The sequence below is a fragment of the Perognathus longimembris genome, chromosome 10 (genome assembly GCF_023159225.1).
Source record: "Perognathus longimembris pacificus isolate PPM17 chromosome 10, ASM2315922v1, whole genome shotgun sequence".
Taxonomy (NCBI): Eukaryota; Metazoa; Chordata; class Mammalia; order Rodentia; family Heteromyidae; genus Perognathus; species Perognathus longimembris.
In genome coordinates this window covers 32069523-32086536 of record NC_063170.1, presented here as the reverse complement: position 1 = coordinate 32086536, position 17014 = coordinate 32069523, and the positions used below count along the sequence as shown (strand labels likewise).

Sequence of the window (17014 nt, the reverse complement as noted above, 5' to 3'; positions counted from 1 at the left end):
CAGAATCCTATAAGGCAATAATTGAAGTTTAGTGGCAAAAAACATTCATTTAAAATAATTTGAGGGGGGGCTGGGGATATAGCCTAGTGGCAAGAGTGCCTGCCTCGTATACACGAGGCCCTAGGTTCGATTCCCCAGCACCACATATACAGAAAACGGCCAGAAGCGGCGCTGTGGCTCAAGTGGCAGAGTGCTAGCCTTGAGCGGGAAGAAGCCAGGGACAGTGCTCAGGCCCTGAGTCCAAGGCCCAGGACTGGCCAAAAAAAAATAAAATAAAAAATAATAATAATAATTTGAGGGGCTGGGGATATGGCCTAGTGGCAAGAGTGCCTGCCTCCTATACATGAGGCCCTGGGTTCGATTCCCCAGCACCACATATACAGAAAATGGCCAAAAGTGGCGCTGTGGCTCAAGTGGCAGAGTGCTAGCCTTGAGCAAAAAGAAGCCAGGGACAGTGCTCAGGCCCTGAGTCCAAGCCCCAGGACTGGCCAAAAAAATAAAAATAAAATAAATTAAAAAAATAAAATAATTTGAATTTTCTAGCTGCAGTGCCCATCACTCCCTATTACCTCACAATGTTTTACCCATTCAAATTATTTCTCTATAAGCAATTTGTTATGAATTTAAGTACCTTATAAAACTTTTCCCATGTGCTTCATTTTGCCTTATGTTCCAGTACGAAAAAGGATAAATATACTTATAATCTTCATGTAAACAAAAAGTAGTTCAAAGATATTTGACTTATCCAAGCAACAGAACTGGAATCTAAATTTCTTTTTTTTTTTTGCCAGTCTTGGGGATTGAACTCAGGGCCTGAGCACTGTCCCTGGTTTTTTGCCCAAGGCTAACAATCTACCACTTGAGCCACAGCGCCACTCTGGCTTTTTCTGCCACTCTGGTGCAGAGGAATCAAACCCAGGGTTTCATGCATGCTAGGCAAGCACTCTTACCACTAGGCCAGATTCCTAGCCCCAGGAATATAAATTTCTTGACATGAAGCTCTATTATTTTTCTCAGAACTTCTATAGAGCCAAACCAAAGAAGTAGGAGCAAGGATACCTGGGAAGCATGATAATATAAACTCTTCAGCAGTTGAAAAATCACCACAAAAGACTACTTTTGGGGCAGAGCCCAAGAACAATTCTTCAGGTTTCACGTTCTGAGCAAGATAATTCGACAAACACAGTGAAGCTGGGCACTGGTGACTCTCATCTGTAAAGCCATGACATCTCTAATTAGCCAACAAAAAAAACAGAAATGGGAGTTTTGATTCAAGTGGTAAAGTGCAAGCCTTGAGCAAGAAAACGAAGGGCAGTGTCCTAGTCTTGAGTTCAAGATCCAGTAATGGCTTGTGCAAGTGCGCCCCCGCCCCCCCAAACCACCTCACAGTGAACTGAGACTCGTCAACTCGGGGAACTGGATAATTTACAATAAGCATGGCTTACTTTGGATATCCAGTATGAGAAATAAACCTGGGTAGTTTGAAGCCACTAAGGTTTTTAGCATTATTGCCACAGTAGCCTGTCTGGACAAAAGGTTATTTGTATAGTCACTGAGGCTCTGAGAACTGGAATGCAGTTACTACACTTATGATCCTGTCATTGAAAGCTGGAAGACTGGGAACAATGTGATTCCCCCGCCCCTCGCTCATCCACCGCCGCGTGCTTTGAAGAACATTATTCTTTTCTCAGAGCCCTTCACGCATGAACCCTCCATTATTCAGGCAGTTGGGGGGGGGGGTGTGGAAGGGAAAAAGGGGGAGGCCCAGATCTTGTTTTCGCCATTCCAGAGCCTGATCCCAGAGCTGTCCCCACCCACTAGTACTCACACGTAACTTTGTCATAGGGCGCCTATTACCACTCCCAAGGTGTCACGAACGGAAAGGAGCCGCCGCTGGCGCCGCTGCAATGCCAGGGCCAGGCAGCCAGGCTGCGCTCTCCCCTCGCTGCTACCTGGGCTTGGCTGAGCCCCGAGCAGCAGCAGCCTTCTCTAGGGAAAGAAGCCTTCTCAAGTGGGAACAAAAATGAGTGTGAGGCGCACACCCGTCCTGGGCACTATTGAATTTGGGGTGAGTTTCCCTAGTACTCCAGCTCTGGTCGGGTTCTAGTTTCCGGCGGTTACAAGCTGCCCGCTGGCGCTGTGGGGCTCCCGGCTTTTCCAAGCCCACCCAGGCTCTCCATCTCGGGACACTTGCAGAGGTCATACACTGCGGGGGTCGAGCGCAGCCAGAGCGCCCGCAACCTGACGCGGTAGGACTCCAGGCCCCCGGGCGGCCGGAGGCGGAGCCTGCGCAGTCCCGCTCCCGCCTAGGAAGGGTGGCGGCCACGCGGGCTCCTTCCACCGGCGTGCTCCCAACAGGCGGGAAAATCCTAGGTCGGGTCGCCGCTCCCCTCTTGCCCACGGGCCCACCCGCCCGGCCGGCCAGCCTAGCCCTCCCGGGGCGCCCAGGCCGCGGGGGAGGGGTCGAGAGGCCCTGCGCTTCTGACTCATCATCTCCAGCCCCTTTCTCGCGCGCGCTCCAAGTCTCAGGACTTTGGACCCGGGCACCCGTGCGAGGGGGCGCGGCGACCGCCCCCGGGACAGCTGGCTCTGCCTGGTGCCGGCCGTCAGGCCCCGCTGGCTTCCGCGGCTGCCGGTTGCGGGGCTTTGCACCCACAGACAGCTCGCAGTCGCGTGGCTGATGTGGTGTCGCCCCCGTTCAGGACAGCACGCCCAGGTCCTCCCCGCACACTGGGCCAGTGGTCGCGTCCGAGGAAACTCTCGGCTAGGCCCAGACTTGCAGCGCCTAGCGTCACTCAGCAGATGCACAGCGCCCCCACGGCGGAGGGAAGGCTCTTTATTTCCCAGCAGGTCGCGGGGGATTCTGGGGCATGTAGTCTCCGCTAGAGTGGGCAGGCCCCGGATCCAATGGAGAGGCGGAGCACCTCTGACTTAAGATTCAGGGTGTGCAGGAACAGGCTTGGAGTGGCTGGGGCTGTGGAAGGTGGAGGCAGATGTAAAGATGAATGAGGCAATAGGGGTGAAATGAGGAGGACTCTGATCCAGGTATTGTCTTCCTCTTGAGGGGAAGGGAGAAGAGAGGGCTTGTTTTGAGTGTTTTGAGTGAAAACTGAAGGCACGCTTCTGGACTTCATGTATGATTCAAGGGAGTCGAATTAGCTCCTGAGTTTGGTAAGTTGGGATGCTGAAGCACCTAAAGAATGCCCCTGTAGGAAAGGGCAGTAGCACCTATCTGCTTCCCCTTGCCTGATCACTCATTCCACTTCCTGTGCTGGCCACTTTGGGACCATTCTCCAAATCAGGAATCTCCTCCACCTCAGAGAGGCCCTGAAAACCAGACATTTGTGCAAATTGTAGGCGTGAAAAAGGAAAATCCAGATTAGAAGCAACTTTCTCCTCCCCCATTTTTAAAATAACCCTTCCAATACACATTTAAGGCAGTACTAATGTTCACCCAGTCATTTTAGATTCTCAGTTCTCCTGTTAAGGGAGAATTCTCCACCATTAGGGGAAGAATAGCTAAAGCCAGAAAACCAATCCAATTCAATATAAGATCCCTTCATTTCCCTCCTGTTCCACTGTGTTCTTTTAAGTGCCAGTAGCCAGGATAGCATGTGGGAAAAATTGGTTGGTTGCTAGCTGAGCTGCTCCATGCTCTACTCCCTATAACCAGTACCTCCTGCAGCTCCTGGTAGTGTAGACTCTGGCTCCTGAAGCATCCCGGCTTCCTCTGACTCAACAAGAATAAGGCATATGCTGAGAACAGCACTCCCCCTAGGGTGAAGGCCTCAGCACTGAGCTCCAGTACCAGCAAGCCTGCCAGCTGAAGATAAACAGAATTGAAGATACTGTGGGGATCCACCAAGTGTTTTCCCCTGCCCTTTCTCCTCTCCAGTGCTTGGTTTCTCTTCCTCCTCCCACCTTCTCTTTCATTTACCAGTACCTGGGAGGGGGCAGTAGGGGCAGGCCCCAAGGCTGTCTTCATCACCTCCACCACTACCACGATGAAGCCCAAGATCAAGTTGAAGGTGTTGAATATCATCATGGCCCGCACCTGCCAGTGAGCCAGTTGAGCCCTGCCCAGACTATGAGAACCATTCCAACTTGATGCCCACTGGCACCCTAGCTAAAAACAACACTTGGCTACTGTTTCTCCACCTCCACATAGGGTTACTAGCCCTCTAACTTTCTTACTCTCAGTCTTTTAGATCAGTCAAGGACAGACAACTGAGAGCTTAAGCCAGCACTTAAGAGAGTCACTTCCTGGGCTCTGTGTGAGGGGGGGCGGGGGGACTTGGAGGACAGACTGGTGCTTTAGTCTCACCTTCCAAAGGCGGGGTGCTCTGCGAAGCTCAAGAGTGACAATCCCAGTGAGAAGACCCTAAATGGTGAACAGGGCAAATGTTGAACTCTAGTCCCATAGAAGGGCTCCTAAGGACCTCCCTCCCTCCCTTGTGGATCTTACCGAGACTCCAGGCCCCAGTGGCAGTGCTGTGGCCATGTGACAAGCAGAATTCAAGCAAGCAACTGAGATAGCAAAGGGCACCATAGCCATTGCTAGCCATAGTTGGCTTACCTGGATGGAGGGCAGGGCAGGATAGTTTAGGAGGGCCCTTCAAAGATTCTATTTTCCTCCTCCCAACCTTTGCTTCTTCCAGAGATCAATAATTGGGATGAATTTGAAATAGAAAGAAAGTAGCCAACCAGGATTAAATACCATTTAGGCCTGAGACCACCCACCTACTTAGCCTAAAAGCTAAATACTACTTAACCTAACTTCCTTCCTTCCTTCCTTCCTTCCTTCCTTCCTTCCTTCCTTCCTTCCTTCCTTCCTTCCTCCCTCCCTCCCTCCCTCCCTCCCTCCCTCCCTCCCTCCCTCCCTCCCTTCCTTCCTTCCTTCCTATGCCAGTACTGGGGCTTGAACTCAGGGCCTGGGCACAGCACTGTTTAACTCATATTCTACCACTTGAACCATAGCTCTACTTCTAGTTTGTTGCTAATTGGAGTTAAGAGTCTCTTGGTCTTCTCTCGCTGGGCTGCCTTTGAACCATGGTCCTAAGATCACAGCCTCCTCTGTAACCAGGATTACAAGCAGGAGCCACCAGCACCTTAATTTTTTTATGCCTAAAGTTCTAGTTTAGTTACTTACCTGTATGTCTTCCCTAATAGTGCTCCTTAGAGATTAAGGATCTTGCCTTGTTTATTTCTAAATTTCTCCCACTCTCCCACTCAGAGCCTAGCAGTTTCTGGCCAGGCAGTTTTGCAGTAGGTGCTCACTCAGCTTGAATGAAATTGAACTAGGTACAAGTACACATTCCAAGACCTGGCCTGGGGCAGCCTGACCTCACCGCCAGCACCAAGAGGTGTCCACTTTGTCTGTGTCTTGTCCAGTGCTGTAGCTTTTCCAGATGAAGGCTTGGTCTCTCCTGATCTCCATGATTAGCTCTGTGTTCCATGGTTCCCTTGACTACAGGATGTGGGTACTTCCTGGGTTAGAAAAATTCCTTATGGGACCTGTCTTCCAGAAAATAGGACCTTCAATATCTCTTCCCATTACCCCTCTGCATCTTCCCAATCTAGGGTGGAGGCCCAGAACCATATACTTACCTAGGTGGAAGCAGCTGCTTTAAAGGGATGGGTCCCAGAAGGGTCTTGGAACTTCTTAGGGGCTTGGGAGCTCAGCGCAGATGTTCAGAACTTGTCCTGGCACAGAAAGGCTGTCAGGCCTGGAGTGTGGTGGGGCAAAGGTCTCTGTGGATGCCTAAGGATCCAGGGAGTGGCTCTGGGTAGTGGCCTGGTCTCAGTTCACACCCTGAGACACATAAACCTGTCTCATTCTGTTCCAATTTCCTGTTGCCCTCATTCCCCTGTCCTCTTCTAGTCACCTCACCCTTATCACCCTGAACCTCAATATCCCTTATTTTCATCTAAAAATTCTCCTTTCTTTTTGGCTTTTCAAATTACTTACTCTGGGCTGGGAATATGGCCTAGTGGTAAAGTGCTTGCCTCGTATACATGAAGCCCTGGGTTTCATTCCTCAGCACCACATGTATAGAAAAAAGCTGGAAGTGGTGCTGTGGCTCAAGAGGTAGAGTGCTAGCCTTGAGCAAAAAGAAGCCAGGGACAGTGCTCAGGCCCTGAGTCCACGCCCCAGGACTGGCAACAAAAACAAAACAAATAAGCAAAATCAAATTACTTACTCTTTCCTAGTGAGATCCTATATAACTGCCTGGATTGCTTCCTACCACTCCCAGCACTGTCTCCATAAGAACTAAATCTTAATTCCTGTCTCTCATTTTCTGGACAGTTTATCCTCTCTCGTTTTCTTGAAGGATTTACTCTGAGCAGGACACTAAGTGAATGGAGAGGCCTGTATATAGTGGAAATTGCTTTTGACTCAGCCCAGAAATGGTCAGTTCTGTCTCCCTCCCATCCTTCTTTTCCCTTCTTTCTCCTTCCTTTTTTTCTTTCATTCCTTCCAACCTCTCTCTTTGTGTATATGTGGGTACTAGGGTTTGAACTCAGGGTCTGAGTACTCTCCCTTAGTTTATTCCACTCTAGGCTGATATTCTACCACTTCAGCCACACTTGCACTTTCTTTTCTTTTTTCCCCCCTGATTAATTGGAGCTTAGAGTCTTGGGGATTTTTCTGCCCACACTGGCTTGGAACCAGATCCTCAGATCTCAGCCTCCAGAGTAGATAGGATTACAGGCATGAGCTGATGGCACCTGGCATTATTGTGATGTTCTCTTACCTACTTGAACCTTAATTTGATAATAAAAGGTAGCCATCCATCCATATACCTAAGAAGGGTCATGGCTTTAGGGTATTTAGTACTTAACCATTGAACTGATGAAGTAGTGATGAAGCCATACTGATGTGCCCCATGCCTATACCCTAAAGGGTTTATTCAGAAGCTAAGATGGGGACATTTATTTCTAGATTAAGCAGCAGATCCAGCTGGGTCCAAAGGCATACTCTAGAGATCAAAAGTTGGCACAGAGACTGCAGTCTGGAGGAAGATCAGATCTATGTTGAAGTCCCAGGTCTATCTGGCTGACCCTGGGCAAACTGGTTAATCTGTTTCTTTATCTGCAAAGGGAAGTTAATAGTACTAATCTCTAGGGGTTGTCTTGAGCATTGAGAGAAAAATGCATATAAACTAGCTTAGTCAGTAAATGTTAGTAGCTATTATTACCGTTGATGATAGGAGAAACTGAACCATAGATCCCTGGGACTCTGTCCCTGGAGATAGAGGCCTGGGAAGCAAGTGGCCTTCCTTAGAAGTCACTTTTGCCCTAGTGCATACTAGGTCAACCTGACTATATCTTTGCATCCACTCTTCTTTCCTGGAGAGTGGGAGCCACGTTTGAAAGGAATTCTGAGAACTGGTCTGTACCTCCTTGTCCAATCCCCACATGAATTTAATGACACGAAGATCCTTTAATTTTCAGGGCAGCCGAGGGACTCCTGGGACTCTCGTTTTTCTTACCAATAAACGAGAACTAATGATATTAGAGGGCACATTAAATATGGTGAGCAAGCCTTTCTTGTAAGTTTGTAGTAACCGTCTAGCCTGCATCTCCCCCGAGAAGGCGCACACCGCTCCCGTCGGTCCGGGCACTCATCTCCCCACACCCGGCGCTGAGCACAGCGCCTGGCACTCGGTAAATATTTGTTGTCCTGAAGAGCCATTAAAGTAGCCTAAAGAATGGAAAACAGAATTCCGGGAACAAGGAGAACTGTGTATGGAGGGCAGAGCGATGGAAGACGAACTTTCATCGTGTTTCTCACACGCAGACACTAACTGGCCTTGTAATCGCCCCTCCCCCGCCCCCCAAGACAGAAATCGTGGGGAGCGGCTTTGCGATGAGCCCGGAGGAACTTCCCCGGCCCGAGCGTGTCGGGGCAGCGCCGCCGCGCCGGCCCCTGCCCTGGTATGTCCGGGTCCAGGAGGAGGGGCGGGCCTGCCCGCGGCCGGGGGCCGGGGAGGACGAGATGACCTTTCCGAGCCTCTCCGGTGCCCGCGCCCCGCTCCCCTCCGCCCTCCTCTTGACAGCGCCCCGCGTCCCCGCCCGGCCCGCACCCCGCTCCCCTCCGCCCTCCTCCCGACAGCGCCCCCCACTCCCCCCCCGGCCCGCACCCGCCCCTGGCGGCGGCCTCCCCCAGCTCCCGGGGCTCCCAGCCGCGTCCCCGGAGCCCAGCGCGGCGCCCGGCCCGCCGCGCCGCCCCCCGCATGCTAATGGCCGGGCCGCCTCCCGCCGCACACAATGCGGGCCGGGGCCGGGGGCGGGGGACCGGGGAGGGGCGGGGGCCGGGCCGGGGGCGGGGGGGCCGGGGCCCGGCGCATCTCCCCCGGCCCCACGTAACGCTGACGCCCGCGCCGCCAGCCCGCCGCCCGCCGCCCGCCACCGCCGCCCGCGCCGCCCGCGCCGCCGCCGCCCGCTCGGGGCCCGTGAGTAGCCGCTCCCCCCGCGCCCGCCCCCCCCTCACCCGCCGCCCGCCCCCTCCCCCCTCCCGGAGGGGGGGCCGCCCCGCGCGCCCGGCCGGGAGCAGGTGCAGGGGGCGGGCGCGGGGGAGGGGCGCCGGCTCGGCCCCGAGCAAACTTCGCCCGGAGCTCCTGGGGGGCGGGCTGGGGGTGGCGGCCTCCGGGCCTGGGGAGCTGGGGGCCCCGAGGGAGGGGGCGGGTGGGGGGCCGGGGGGGGGGACGGACACCGCCGGGGAAGGGCCAGCGGGGGGGCCCGATGGCGGGGTGGCGAGTGTCTTTGTAGGGGCCCCGAGGCCGGGCGCGAGGGGCCCTTGGGGTATCGCGGGGCTGGGGCCGCCAGCCTGAGTGGACGAACGCCCCCGGGGCCCAGGTAGGGCCTGTGGGAAAGAGGGGGGAAGAGCCCAAACTCTCCGGGAGTGGGGAGGGCCTGGGGGAGGGGGAGGGGGTGCTTCCCTCTCTGCGTCCCAAACAAAGTGTCACAAAGAGCTCGGCCCGCGGCGGCCGCGGAGGCGGCTGCAACTCAGCTTTTGTTCTCCCTGCCGGGGAGCTGAGCTCTGGCCTCCCTATCTCCTAACCCTGCCCTCCCCCCCCCCGCCCCCATCCTTCTGGCTTACCTTCCCTGGCTGGGGCCTGGGGTGGCCCTGGAAGAACCTCTTGTGTGGAATCACAGGTCCTACCCTACTTGCCAACCTATTTCAGGGAGGGGGGGATGTCTTCCCAGGGGTTTTCCCCCTCCCCATTTCCCAGTCTGCAGACCCTACTTCTTGGCAGGTGTTCAGACTCACTTTTTTAGAGTCAGCTCCAGGAACTTGTGTCCCCCTTTCACAAATCTAGGTTCCACAGAACTTTCAGAATTGGGGTCAAGTTAGGACATGCCTCTGGGATAAGATTGACTATCTATGGTGGGGTAAAGGCAGGTGCCCCTTCCTCTCACCTCCTGCTATTCATTTAGGAGTCCATGACTGAGATCCATGCCCCCAATTGAGGACCGTGAAGACTGGGAGGGAGGCTTTACCAAAAACCCAGCCTAAGAAGGTGGTAATCTAAGCCACTAGAGTTCAGAGGGCTTTGGAGAGGAGACCATAAAAGTGAACGGGTGGCACGTCAGTATAGACCAGGTGGGCTTGACTATAGACCACCTAGGACGCTTCCTTTCTTTTTAATCTCATCTATTGCCATGGCTATTCTAATTGCTAACAGACTTGGGAGGTGTAGGATTCTTAGCAGGAAAAAAACATCTAGTATTAGAGATGATATCTACTTAACAACGAGACCCCTAGAGATCCTGAACTTTGACCCTAAAAACTTTCAAACTACAAGTTGGGGGATGATATTTGTGGCCCTCCATTTAGTAGATGGGTCTGGGTATCTGCCTTTTGTTTTGTAGTAAGGTTTTTTGTTTTTAATTTTATGACCATCCATGCATCCTTACTTAGTAAGATTTGGTGGTCCATGCTCCTTCCTATCAGCTGCCCAGTACGTAAGAGTGATTTGGCCTGTTGCTTTGGAAACATTTCCCATCTCTATCCCCCGCCCTGCATCCCTATAGAATCCAAATAAGGGCAAGATAACTCCAGATTCCCAGTGGGAGTGGAAAGTAGGTCATTGCCATTAGGTCAAACATTATATTTAAGGCCTGAGTACAGAAAACTGCAATTGTTATCCACGTATAAGTTAGATTTCAAATCAATTCACAGAGTCCTGCAGTGACTTCCCCAATTGTGACCAATTCAGGAGATCAGGTACCTGAGACTCAGATTGATGTCGAGGTGATGGAAACCATCTTGACAGGGTCTGGCTTGTCTCTCAGTGATTTTTACTAATTTTAGGCTACCTTCTAGGGAAACTTTCCCTGCTGGGGAGGAACTCAGCTTCAGTTTGGGCCTTCTTATTTTATATCACTTTATTTCCATTCAGGAAACCATGTGTGCAATATGGAGTTTGTTGTTGTTTTGGAGAAAGGAAGCATTAGCCTGTTACTGTTCTTATTGCCTGGGATATGAGGCCAGCTTTCCCATGTGATGTTTTGTTTGCTATCCTACAGGCAGCTTTAGAACCTAGGATCTTCTCAGAGTCAGAATATGTGCCCATAGGTTTGTCAGCTATGACCATGCAGTATTCCCAGTCCCCCCACCCCCCTTTCCTGGCCATCTGCTTCCTCTGAATACACCAGATTGGCTGTACACCAGGATGTTCCGGGAATCCCCAGGAGAGTAACAGAATGTGATGGACCCAAATACGATGCCTCAGTACCTCATTCCAGAATGTACAAACTTAACTGTCAGGACACGCCTTACAGCTAATTAAAATTTTTCAAATTACATCCATTTTATTACCTCTGTCTATTTTCAATGATATCCAAAAGGCCAACATAATCTCTTGTAATCTCTTGTTACCACTTTCCTGCATAGTTGCCACATAGAAATACATTTTTTTTGGCCAGTCCTGGGACTTGAACTCAGGGCCTGGGCACTGTCCCTGAGCTTCTTTTGCTTAAGGCTAGCACCCTACCACTTGAGCTACAGAGCCACTTCTGGCTTTTTTCTGCTTATGTGGTACTGAAGAATCGAACTCAAGGATTCATGCTTGCTAGGCAAACACTGTATGTCTAAGTCACATTCCCAGCCAAGGAATACAATTTTTAAAACCTCTAAGACCTTCTGTAGTTTTTCTGTGTCTCATCTGTAGAGCCAAACTGGCAAACATGGCCCTTCTTGCACTTCCCAGACCTATCTGTGGCACTGAGGTGGCCCCAGTAACATTTCTGGTAGCCCACTGCACTCTCCATGGTACTGAAGGAATGACCATTTGTTTTAAGATCTCTGGGGTCCAGGAGAGTCTTGTGACTTGGAACTGCAAAAGTTTACTGCTGGAGGGGACTGTCGATGTAAACTGGCCCAGCGTCTTATTTTATAGATAATTTACTGAAGGTTGTATAACGACTAATAGTCTTAAAATAACCTTGTACCCCTTAATTCTATTCTAATTCAACATTTATGAAATTATTCAGTGGACCCAACTATGCTACTGGTCCAAGGAAGTGAGCTTATTTAGAGGATCCAGGGACAAGAGTGAGAGCCCAAATTTGAAGCTCCTGAAATACACGTGGTGCGTAGTGGTGGTGCTTGTCTAGTGACCCTTGGGTAAGGACATTTTTATTCATGAATGTCCTGCCAATAATACTCTAAAAGCTTGGATTCTACAGGTAACAAATACTTGTTCCTTCAGTGGAGTACACCAGTGTTAAAATTAAAGAGGCCCTGGCCCACCAGTGCCTTTTCTTTGCTGATAAACGGGGCTGACTCCTGGCCCAGTTCCCTTCTGTTAAAAATTTGTAAGGAAAGTAATGCTGGAGTCCTTTTCTTTCTTGGTAACCCGTTTGTTTCATAATGTCCATTAATTGTAAGAAGGAAGTTCTTCATGTCTCAAATATTCTATCTTAGGAAAGCAAGATGGGAAAAACAAATGTCTAGGACCACATGTGTTTAGCCTTGACCAGATACATACATGACTGACTGGTCAGCCCTGAGGCCTGTTCCCATCAATTTGCATTCTGGGGTTGTTTCTAAGTCCAAAATCTGACCTCCTCTGCAGCTAAGTGTGAGTCCCTCCCAGCCCCCATCATCTTCCTTTCTGTGCTCTTCAGCCTTGGAGCTCAGCATATCTCAGGCCTAGGGAATTTTAGCTGGAGAATTTTAACCCCTTCTTGCTCAGAGCATGTGCCGAGCTCCTATCTGTGCAGATGGCCCCGCCCCACCCCCATCCCTCACTCTAGCCTCTTGAGCTCAGAGCCAGTGTAATCCTCCTCTTGTGTGAGGAAGCCTCTCCCCTGCAGAGAGGAGGGAGCCTGCCTCAGCGCAGCTCTGGACAAAGGGGCTGAGATGCCCTGTCAAACCGTAGGCTCCGAGGTTTGAAACAAGGATGAATCCTAGATGGTATTTACAGTTTTTAACCCCTTTCCTAGCTTGGCAGTGACCCTTAACTTCCACTCCTCCCCCAACTCTCTTCATTCCTTCTGTAGCTCTCTCCCTCCATGCCCCTCCCCCTCTGTCTGTCTCCAGACTGCTGCAGGGAGGTGTTGCTCTCCCATGCATGAATGAGTCTCTGTAATGAATGGAAATGAATGGATCAGGAATCCAGGCAGAGGGAGGGAGAGTGAGGGAGAAGACAGGGTAAGGCTAGAAGCAAGGACTCAGGAACCTGGAAGAATGTTTGGCTGTTGGTCAGTGGTGTGAGAGTGACTGGTCCTAGTTGGATAACTGGGGAGCATGACCAGCCTTCCTGTTTGCTTATCAAGCTGCATAGCCCAACCATAATGAAAGAGGGGTACCCTGTGATGGCTGCTCCTATCACCAGGGGGTGAGGAGGAGGAGGTAGTGGTGGTTCTGGATTAGAAATTTTAAAAGTATAATCTGGGGGAAGAAGTCTGGATTATCAGAGAACCTTTGGGTCCTGGCCAAACAAGGGGTAAAGGCTTTGAGGACGCCAAACAGGAAGGATGAGCTGCCTCATGCAAATAGGAAGAAGGGGTAAGGTTTTAGGATTACTGGGTGCAGAGTTGGGTTGGGGTGACTTTCCACTGCTGAAAATTGGGGCTCATTTTCCCTCCAATTCTTTCCCCTTTAGGGCCTCAGCACCTGTTGCCTTCATTAGCAGCTTTCCCTCTTCCTCCCTGCACTCCTCAGAACCAAAGAATGTGAAGAGGTCCATGGAGGTGAGTGATACTCTGTCCTGAGTATCTTCAGTGGCACTCCCTTCCCTACTGCCTCTCAGATTTAAAAAAAAAATTTTTTTTGGCCAGTCTTGGGGCTTGGACTCAGGGCCTGAGCACTGTCCCTGGCTTCCTTTTTGCTCAAGGCTAGCACTCTGCCACTTGAGCCACAGTGCCACTTCTGGCCGTTTTCTAGATATGTGGTGCTGGAGAATCGAACCCAGGGCTTACATGTATATGAGGCGAGCTCTCTTGCAACTAGGCCATATTCCCAGCCCCTGCCTCTCAGATTTTGATGTCCACTTGTAAACGGTATCTCCTTGTCTGGCCTTAGCACCCATCTCCCCAACTTCCAGAAATGAGTGGTCCCAGGGATGTGCTCCCTCCTCCCCCAGGCAGGTCCAAGCCAACCCTCCCTCTTGTTAACCCTCTCTCCCCCAATGCCTTCCTTCACACAGGTTCACTCTTCGCTCTGTATATGTGTGTCTTTTCCCACAGGGCTCACGTCCCCGTATCTCTGGTGGCCACTTAGCACCATCGCCACCAGCCTTCGAAGGCGAGCTGGATCTGCAGCGTTACTCCAACGGGCCCAGTGTGAGCGCGGGGCCCCCTGGGATGGGAGCCGTGGGCTGGTTGGAGAGTCGTGCAGGCGAGCGGCGCTTCCCCTGCCCTGTGTGCGGGAAGCGCTTCCGCTTCAATTCCATCCTGGCTTTGCACCTGCGAGCACACCCGGGCGCCCAGGCCTTCCAGTGCCCACACTGCGGCCATCGCGCAGCGCAGCAGGCTCTGCTGCGCTTGCATCTCCGAACGCACCAGCCAGAGCGCCTGGAGCGCCCACGAAGCCCAGCTGCTCGCTTGTTGCTGGAGTTGGAGGAGCGCGCGCTACAGCGCGAGGCCCGACTAGGCCGAGCCCGAAGTTCTGGAAACATGCAGGCCACCTCTGCCACTGAGGGCCTGGCACAGCCTCAAGTTCCTTCATCGTCGGCTGCCTTTCGTTGCCCTTTTTGCAAAGGCAAGTTTCGAACCTCTGCAGAGCGTGAGCGCCACCTGCACATCTTGCACAGGCCTTGGAAGTGCAGCCTGTGCAGTTTTGGCTCGAGCCAGGAGGAGGAGCTGCTGAGCCACAGCCTGACAGCCCACGGGCCCCCGGAGCGCCCCCTGGCGGCCGCTCCTGCGGGGTCCCAGCCAGAACCCAGATCTGCCCCAGAACCAGAGCCCCGACCCAAGTCTGAGCCTGAACAGGAGGCGACTCCTGTCCCAGCTCCTGCAGCTCCAGAGGAACCCCCGGCGCCCCCGGAGTTCCGCTGCCAAGTTTGCGGCCAGAGCTTTACACAGTCCTGGTTCCTCAAAGGCCACATGCGCAAGCACAAAGCCTCCTTTGATCATGCCTGTCCTGTGTGTGGCCGCTGCTTCAAGGAGCCTTGGTTCCTTAAGAACCACATGAAGGTGCATGCCAGCAAGCTGGGTCCTCTGCGTGCTCCAGGGCCTGGCTCTGGGCCTGTCCGGGCACCTCAGCCTCCTGACCTGGGCCTGCTGGCCTATGAGCCACTGGGCCCGGCACTACTCCTGGCCCCGGCGCCCACCCCAGCTGAGCACCGAGAGCCTCCGAGCCTTTTGGGCTACCTGAGCATCCGAGCAGGTGAAGTCCGACCCAATGGTGAGGGTGCTGAGTCCACAGCAGGCCGCAGTTTTGGAAGCTTCCGCCCCCTGCAGTCAGCTCTTCCCTCGAGAGCTCACCGGAACCAGGCAGAGGAGCCCGAGGAGGAAGAGGAGGTGGTAGAGGCTGAAGAGGAGAGCTGGGCCCGGGGCAGGTCGCTGGGCCCCCTGGCTTCAGTGTATCCGCGCCCGGGTGAGGGGCAGGGGCACTCTGCACCTGGAGGGTCCCAGGCAAGATCCACAGCCACACAGGGTATGTAGGAATTCCTTTCTCTCAGGGTTTCTGCGTCCAGTCCTAATATTTCTGCCACCACTCCCGTAAAAACAAACCTGTCTTTACCCTCAGCCGTTGATTCCCCCCCCCCCCACCTTGAATTGCCACCTTCTGAGGGCACTAACTTCAATTCTCGATAATTTCACCAAGCTTTCCTGTTTTTTCTTGGGCTGAGGGGAAGCAATCTAGTGGGTAGGCGTGGGGGACACACAAAGGGGATCCCTCTAACTTCCCCTTTTCATGTGTTACAGAAGAAAATGGGCTGCTGGCCGGAGGGACTCGGCCTGAAGGCAGCCGGGGGGCTACTGGCAAGGATTGCCCTTTCTGCGGAAAATCTTTCCGCTCAGCGCATCATCTCAAAGTGCACCTGAGGGTACACACAGGTGAGGGAGGCAGTCCTCCACATGGGGCAGGAGTAGGGGGGACTGGAGAACAGACTAAAGGAAATTGGCAGCAGCCTTCAGGTTGGCCAGAAATCAGTTGGGAAATGCTCATGGGGGAGACTTTGTTTCTGGTCTTTAGCTTGAAGTTTGTAAATGGAGAGAAAGGGAGTGAGGGGTGTGGGTGATCAGTGATGGCGACCTCTAGAGCTTATCTGACCCACTCTCCCCAGGTGAGCGTCCCTACAAGTGTCCACACTGTGACTATGCAGGCACCCAGTCCGGCTCGCTCAAGTACCACCTGCAGCGTCACCACCGAGAGCAGAGGAGTGGCGCAGGTCCTGGACCACCTCCAGAGCCACCGCCCTCTTCCCAGCGGGGTTCAGCTCAGCCAAAGTCGGCTCAGCCCCCTGCTACTTGGGTGGAGGGCACCACAAACCCTCGGCCTCCTTCAAGCAGCTCTGGGCCTGGGTCCCGTCGTAAGCCTGCCAGTCCTGGGAGGACCCTGCGAAATGGGCGAGGTGGTGAGGCAGAACCCCTGGACCTGTCCCTAAGGGCGGGGCTGGGAGGTGAGGCTGGGCCGGGGGGCTCCCTCCACCGCTGCCTCTTCTGCCCCTTTGCCACTGGAGCCTCTGAGCTCATGGCCCTGCACCTACAAGTGCACCACAGCCGCCGGGCTCGAGGTCGTAGGCAAACCCAAGCTGATGCTTCTCCGCCCTACACCCTAACACCATCAGGAGAGACCCCACCCAGCCCTCCGCTGGAAAGGGAGGACAGCTCAGGGCTGTCTAGGCCAGGAGAGGCAGGACTAGGGGCACAAGAACAGTAGGGTGCCCTCCTAGGGGCAAATAGCTTAGTGAGCTTACCCCGCTGGAGTGGGGAGCCTAGAGGTAGTTGGGTAGAACAGCCAGCAGGGGGCAGCGTGGGACCCATATCCCAACCCCAAGTGGACCAGTTGTGGAGGGGGCAGCAGGTGAAGGAGGGTGGGCAGGCAGTCCCCACCCAGCCCAGGGGAGTCACAGTGCCTTAGAAGTGGCAGAGGTGAGGGTCAAAGAATGGGGTCCTAGGGCTGGCAGAGGGTTATATCCCTGTTGAGGAGCCACTCTGCCAGTTTTTGCTGGTCCATAGAAGTGAAAGTTTATTTTTGTACAAGGGGTGGGGGTGGGGGGCACTGTACCCTTCTAGCCCCATTAGGGGCCTGTAGACGTTGATATTTTTGGTACGATTCCTGTCATCCCTGTTGCAGTCATGTCCCCAAATAAACCGGTGTCTTGAGGCACAGGGTTCTGTGTCTGTCTGCCTATGTCCTGTTTTCCTTTCTGTTCTTCTGTCTAGAAAACCAAGTTACCTTCTCAGACACATATAATTGTCGCTGAAAGAGCCTGGTAAAGCAAACTGGGTGCCTAAAGTTAAATTCGCCATCTCTCTGTCTCTGTCTCTGTCTCTCTCTCTCTCTCTCTCACACATACACACACACAGAATCTTGCTTCTAATTCAGTACCTG

General features: G+C 53.1%; 3 protein-coding genes across 14 annotated transcripts in view; 1 reads left to right on the top strand and 2 right to left on the bottom strand.

The window, feature by feature from the left end:
• Window positions 1-1938: 1938 nt before the first annotated feature.
• On the top strand, window positions 1939-16794 carry Znf219 (zinc finger protein 219). Of its 5 annotated transcripts, none has more exons than XM_048355733.1 (5): window positions 1939-2068; window positions 13116-13203; window positions 13699-15109; window positions 15382-15513; window positions 15744-16794. In XM_048355733.1, the coding sequence occupies exons 2-5, from the start codon at window positions 13198-13200 to the stop codon at window positions 16337-16339; spliced, it is 2145 nt and encodes a 714-aa protein (XP_048211690.1). In that variant the 5' UTR covers window positions 1939-2068; window positions 13116-13197; the 3' UTR covers window positions 16340-16794. The 5 variants fall into 5 exon arrangements, with proteins under 5 accessions (XP_048211690.1, XP_048211689.1, XP_048211688.1 ...); XM_048355732.1 differs by lacking the exon at window positions 1939-2068 and adding an exon at window positions 6194-7938 and having other exon boundaries at window positions 13699-15049; XM_048355731.1 differs by lacking the exon at window positions 1939-2068 and adding an exon at window positions 6194-7938.
• Tmem253 (transmembrane protein 253) lies at window positions 3110-11011 on the bottom strand. Of its 8 annotated transcripts, none has more exons than XM_048355741.1 (6): window positions 5349-5952; window positions 4466-4576; window positions 4325-4381; window positions 3944-4126; window positions 3677-3823; window positions 3110-3327 (listed from the first exon to the last, which is right to left on the bottom strand). In XM_048355741.1, exons 1-6 carry the CDS (start codon window positions 5454-5456, stop codon window positions 3229-3231), a joined length of 705 nt encoding a protein of 234 aa, XP_048211698.1. In that variant the 5' UTR covers window positions 5457-5952; the 3' UTR covers window positions 3110-3228. The 8 variants fall into 8 exon arrangements, 7 of the variants coding, with proteins under 7 accessions (XP_048211698.1, XP_048211699.1, XP_048211694.1 ...); XM_048355742.1 differs by having other exon boundaries at window positions 3944-4054; XM_048355737.1 differs by having other exon boundaries at window positions 3677-4126.
• The window catches only part of Arhgef40 (Rho guanine nucleotide exchange factor 40), a 20506-nt gene continuing 20220 nt past the window's right edge, over window positions 16729-17014 (bottom strand). The window contains exon 24 of the mRNA XM_048355727.1: window positions 16729-16841. The gene's annotated coding sequence lies outside the window, so the exon portion shown is untranslated. The remainder of the gene's footprint in view (window positions 16842-17014) is intronic.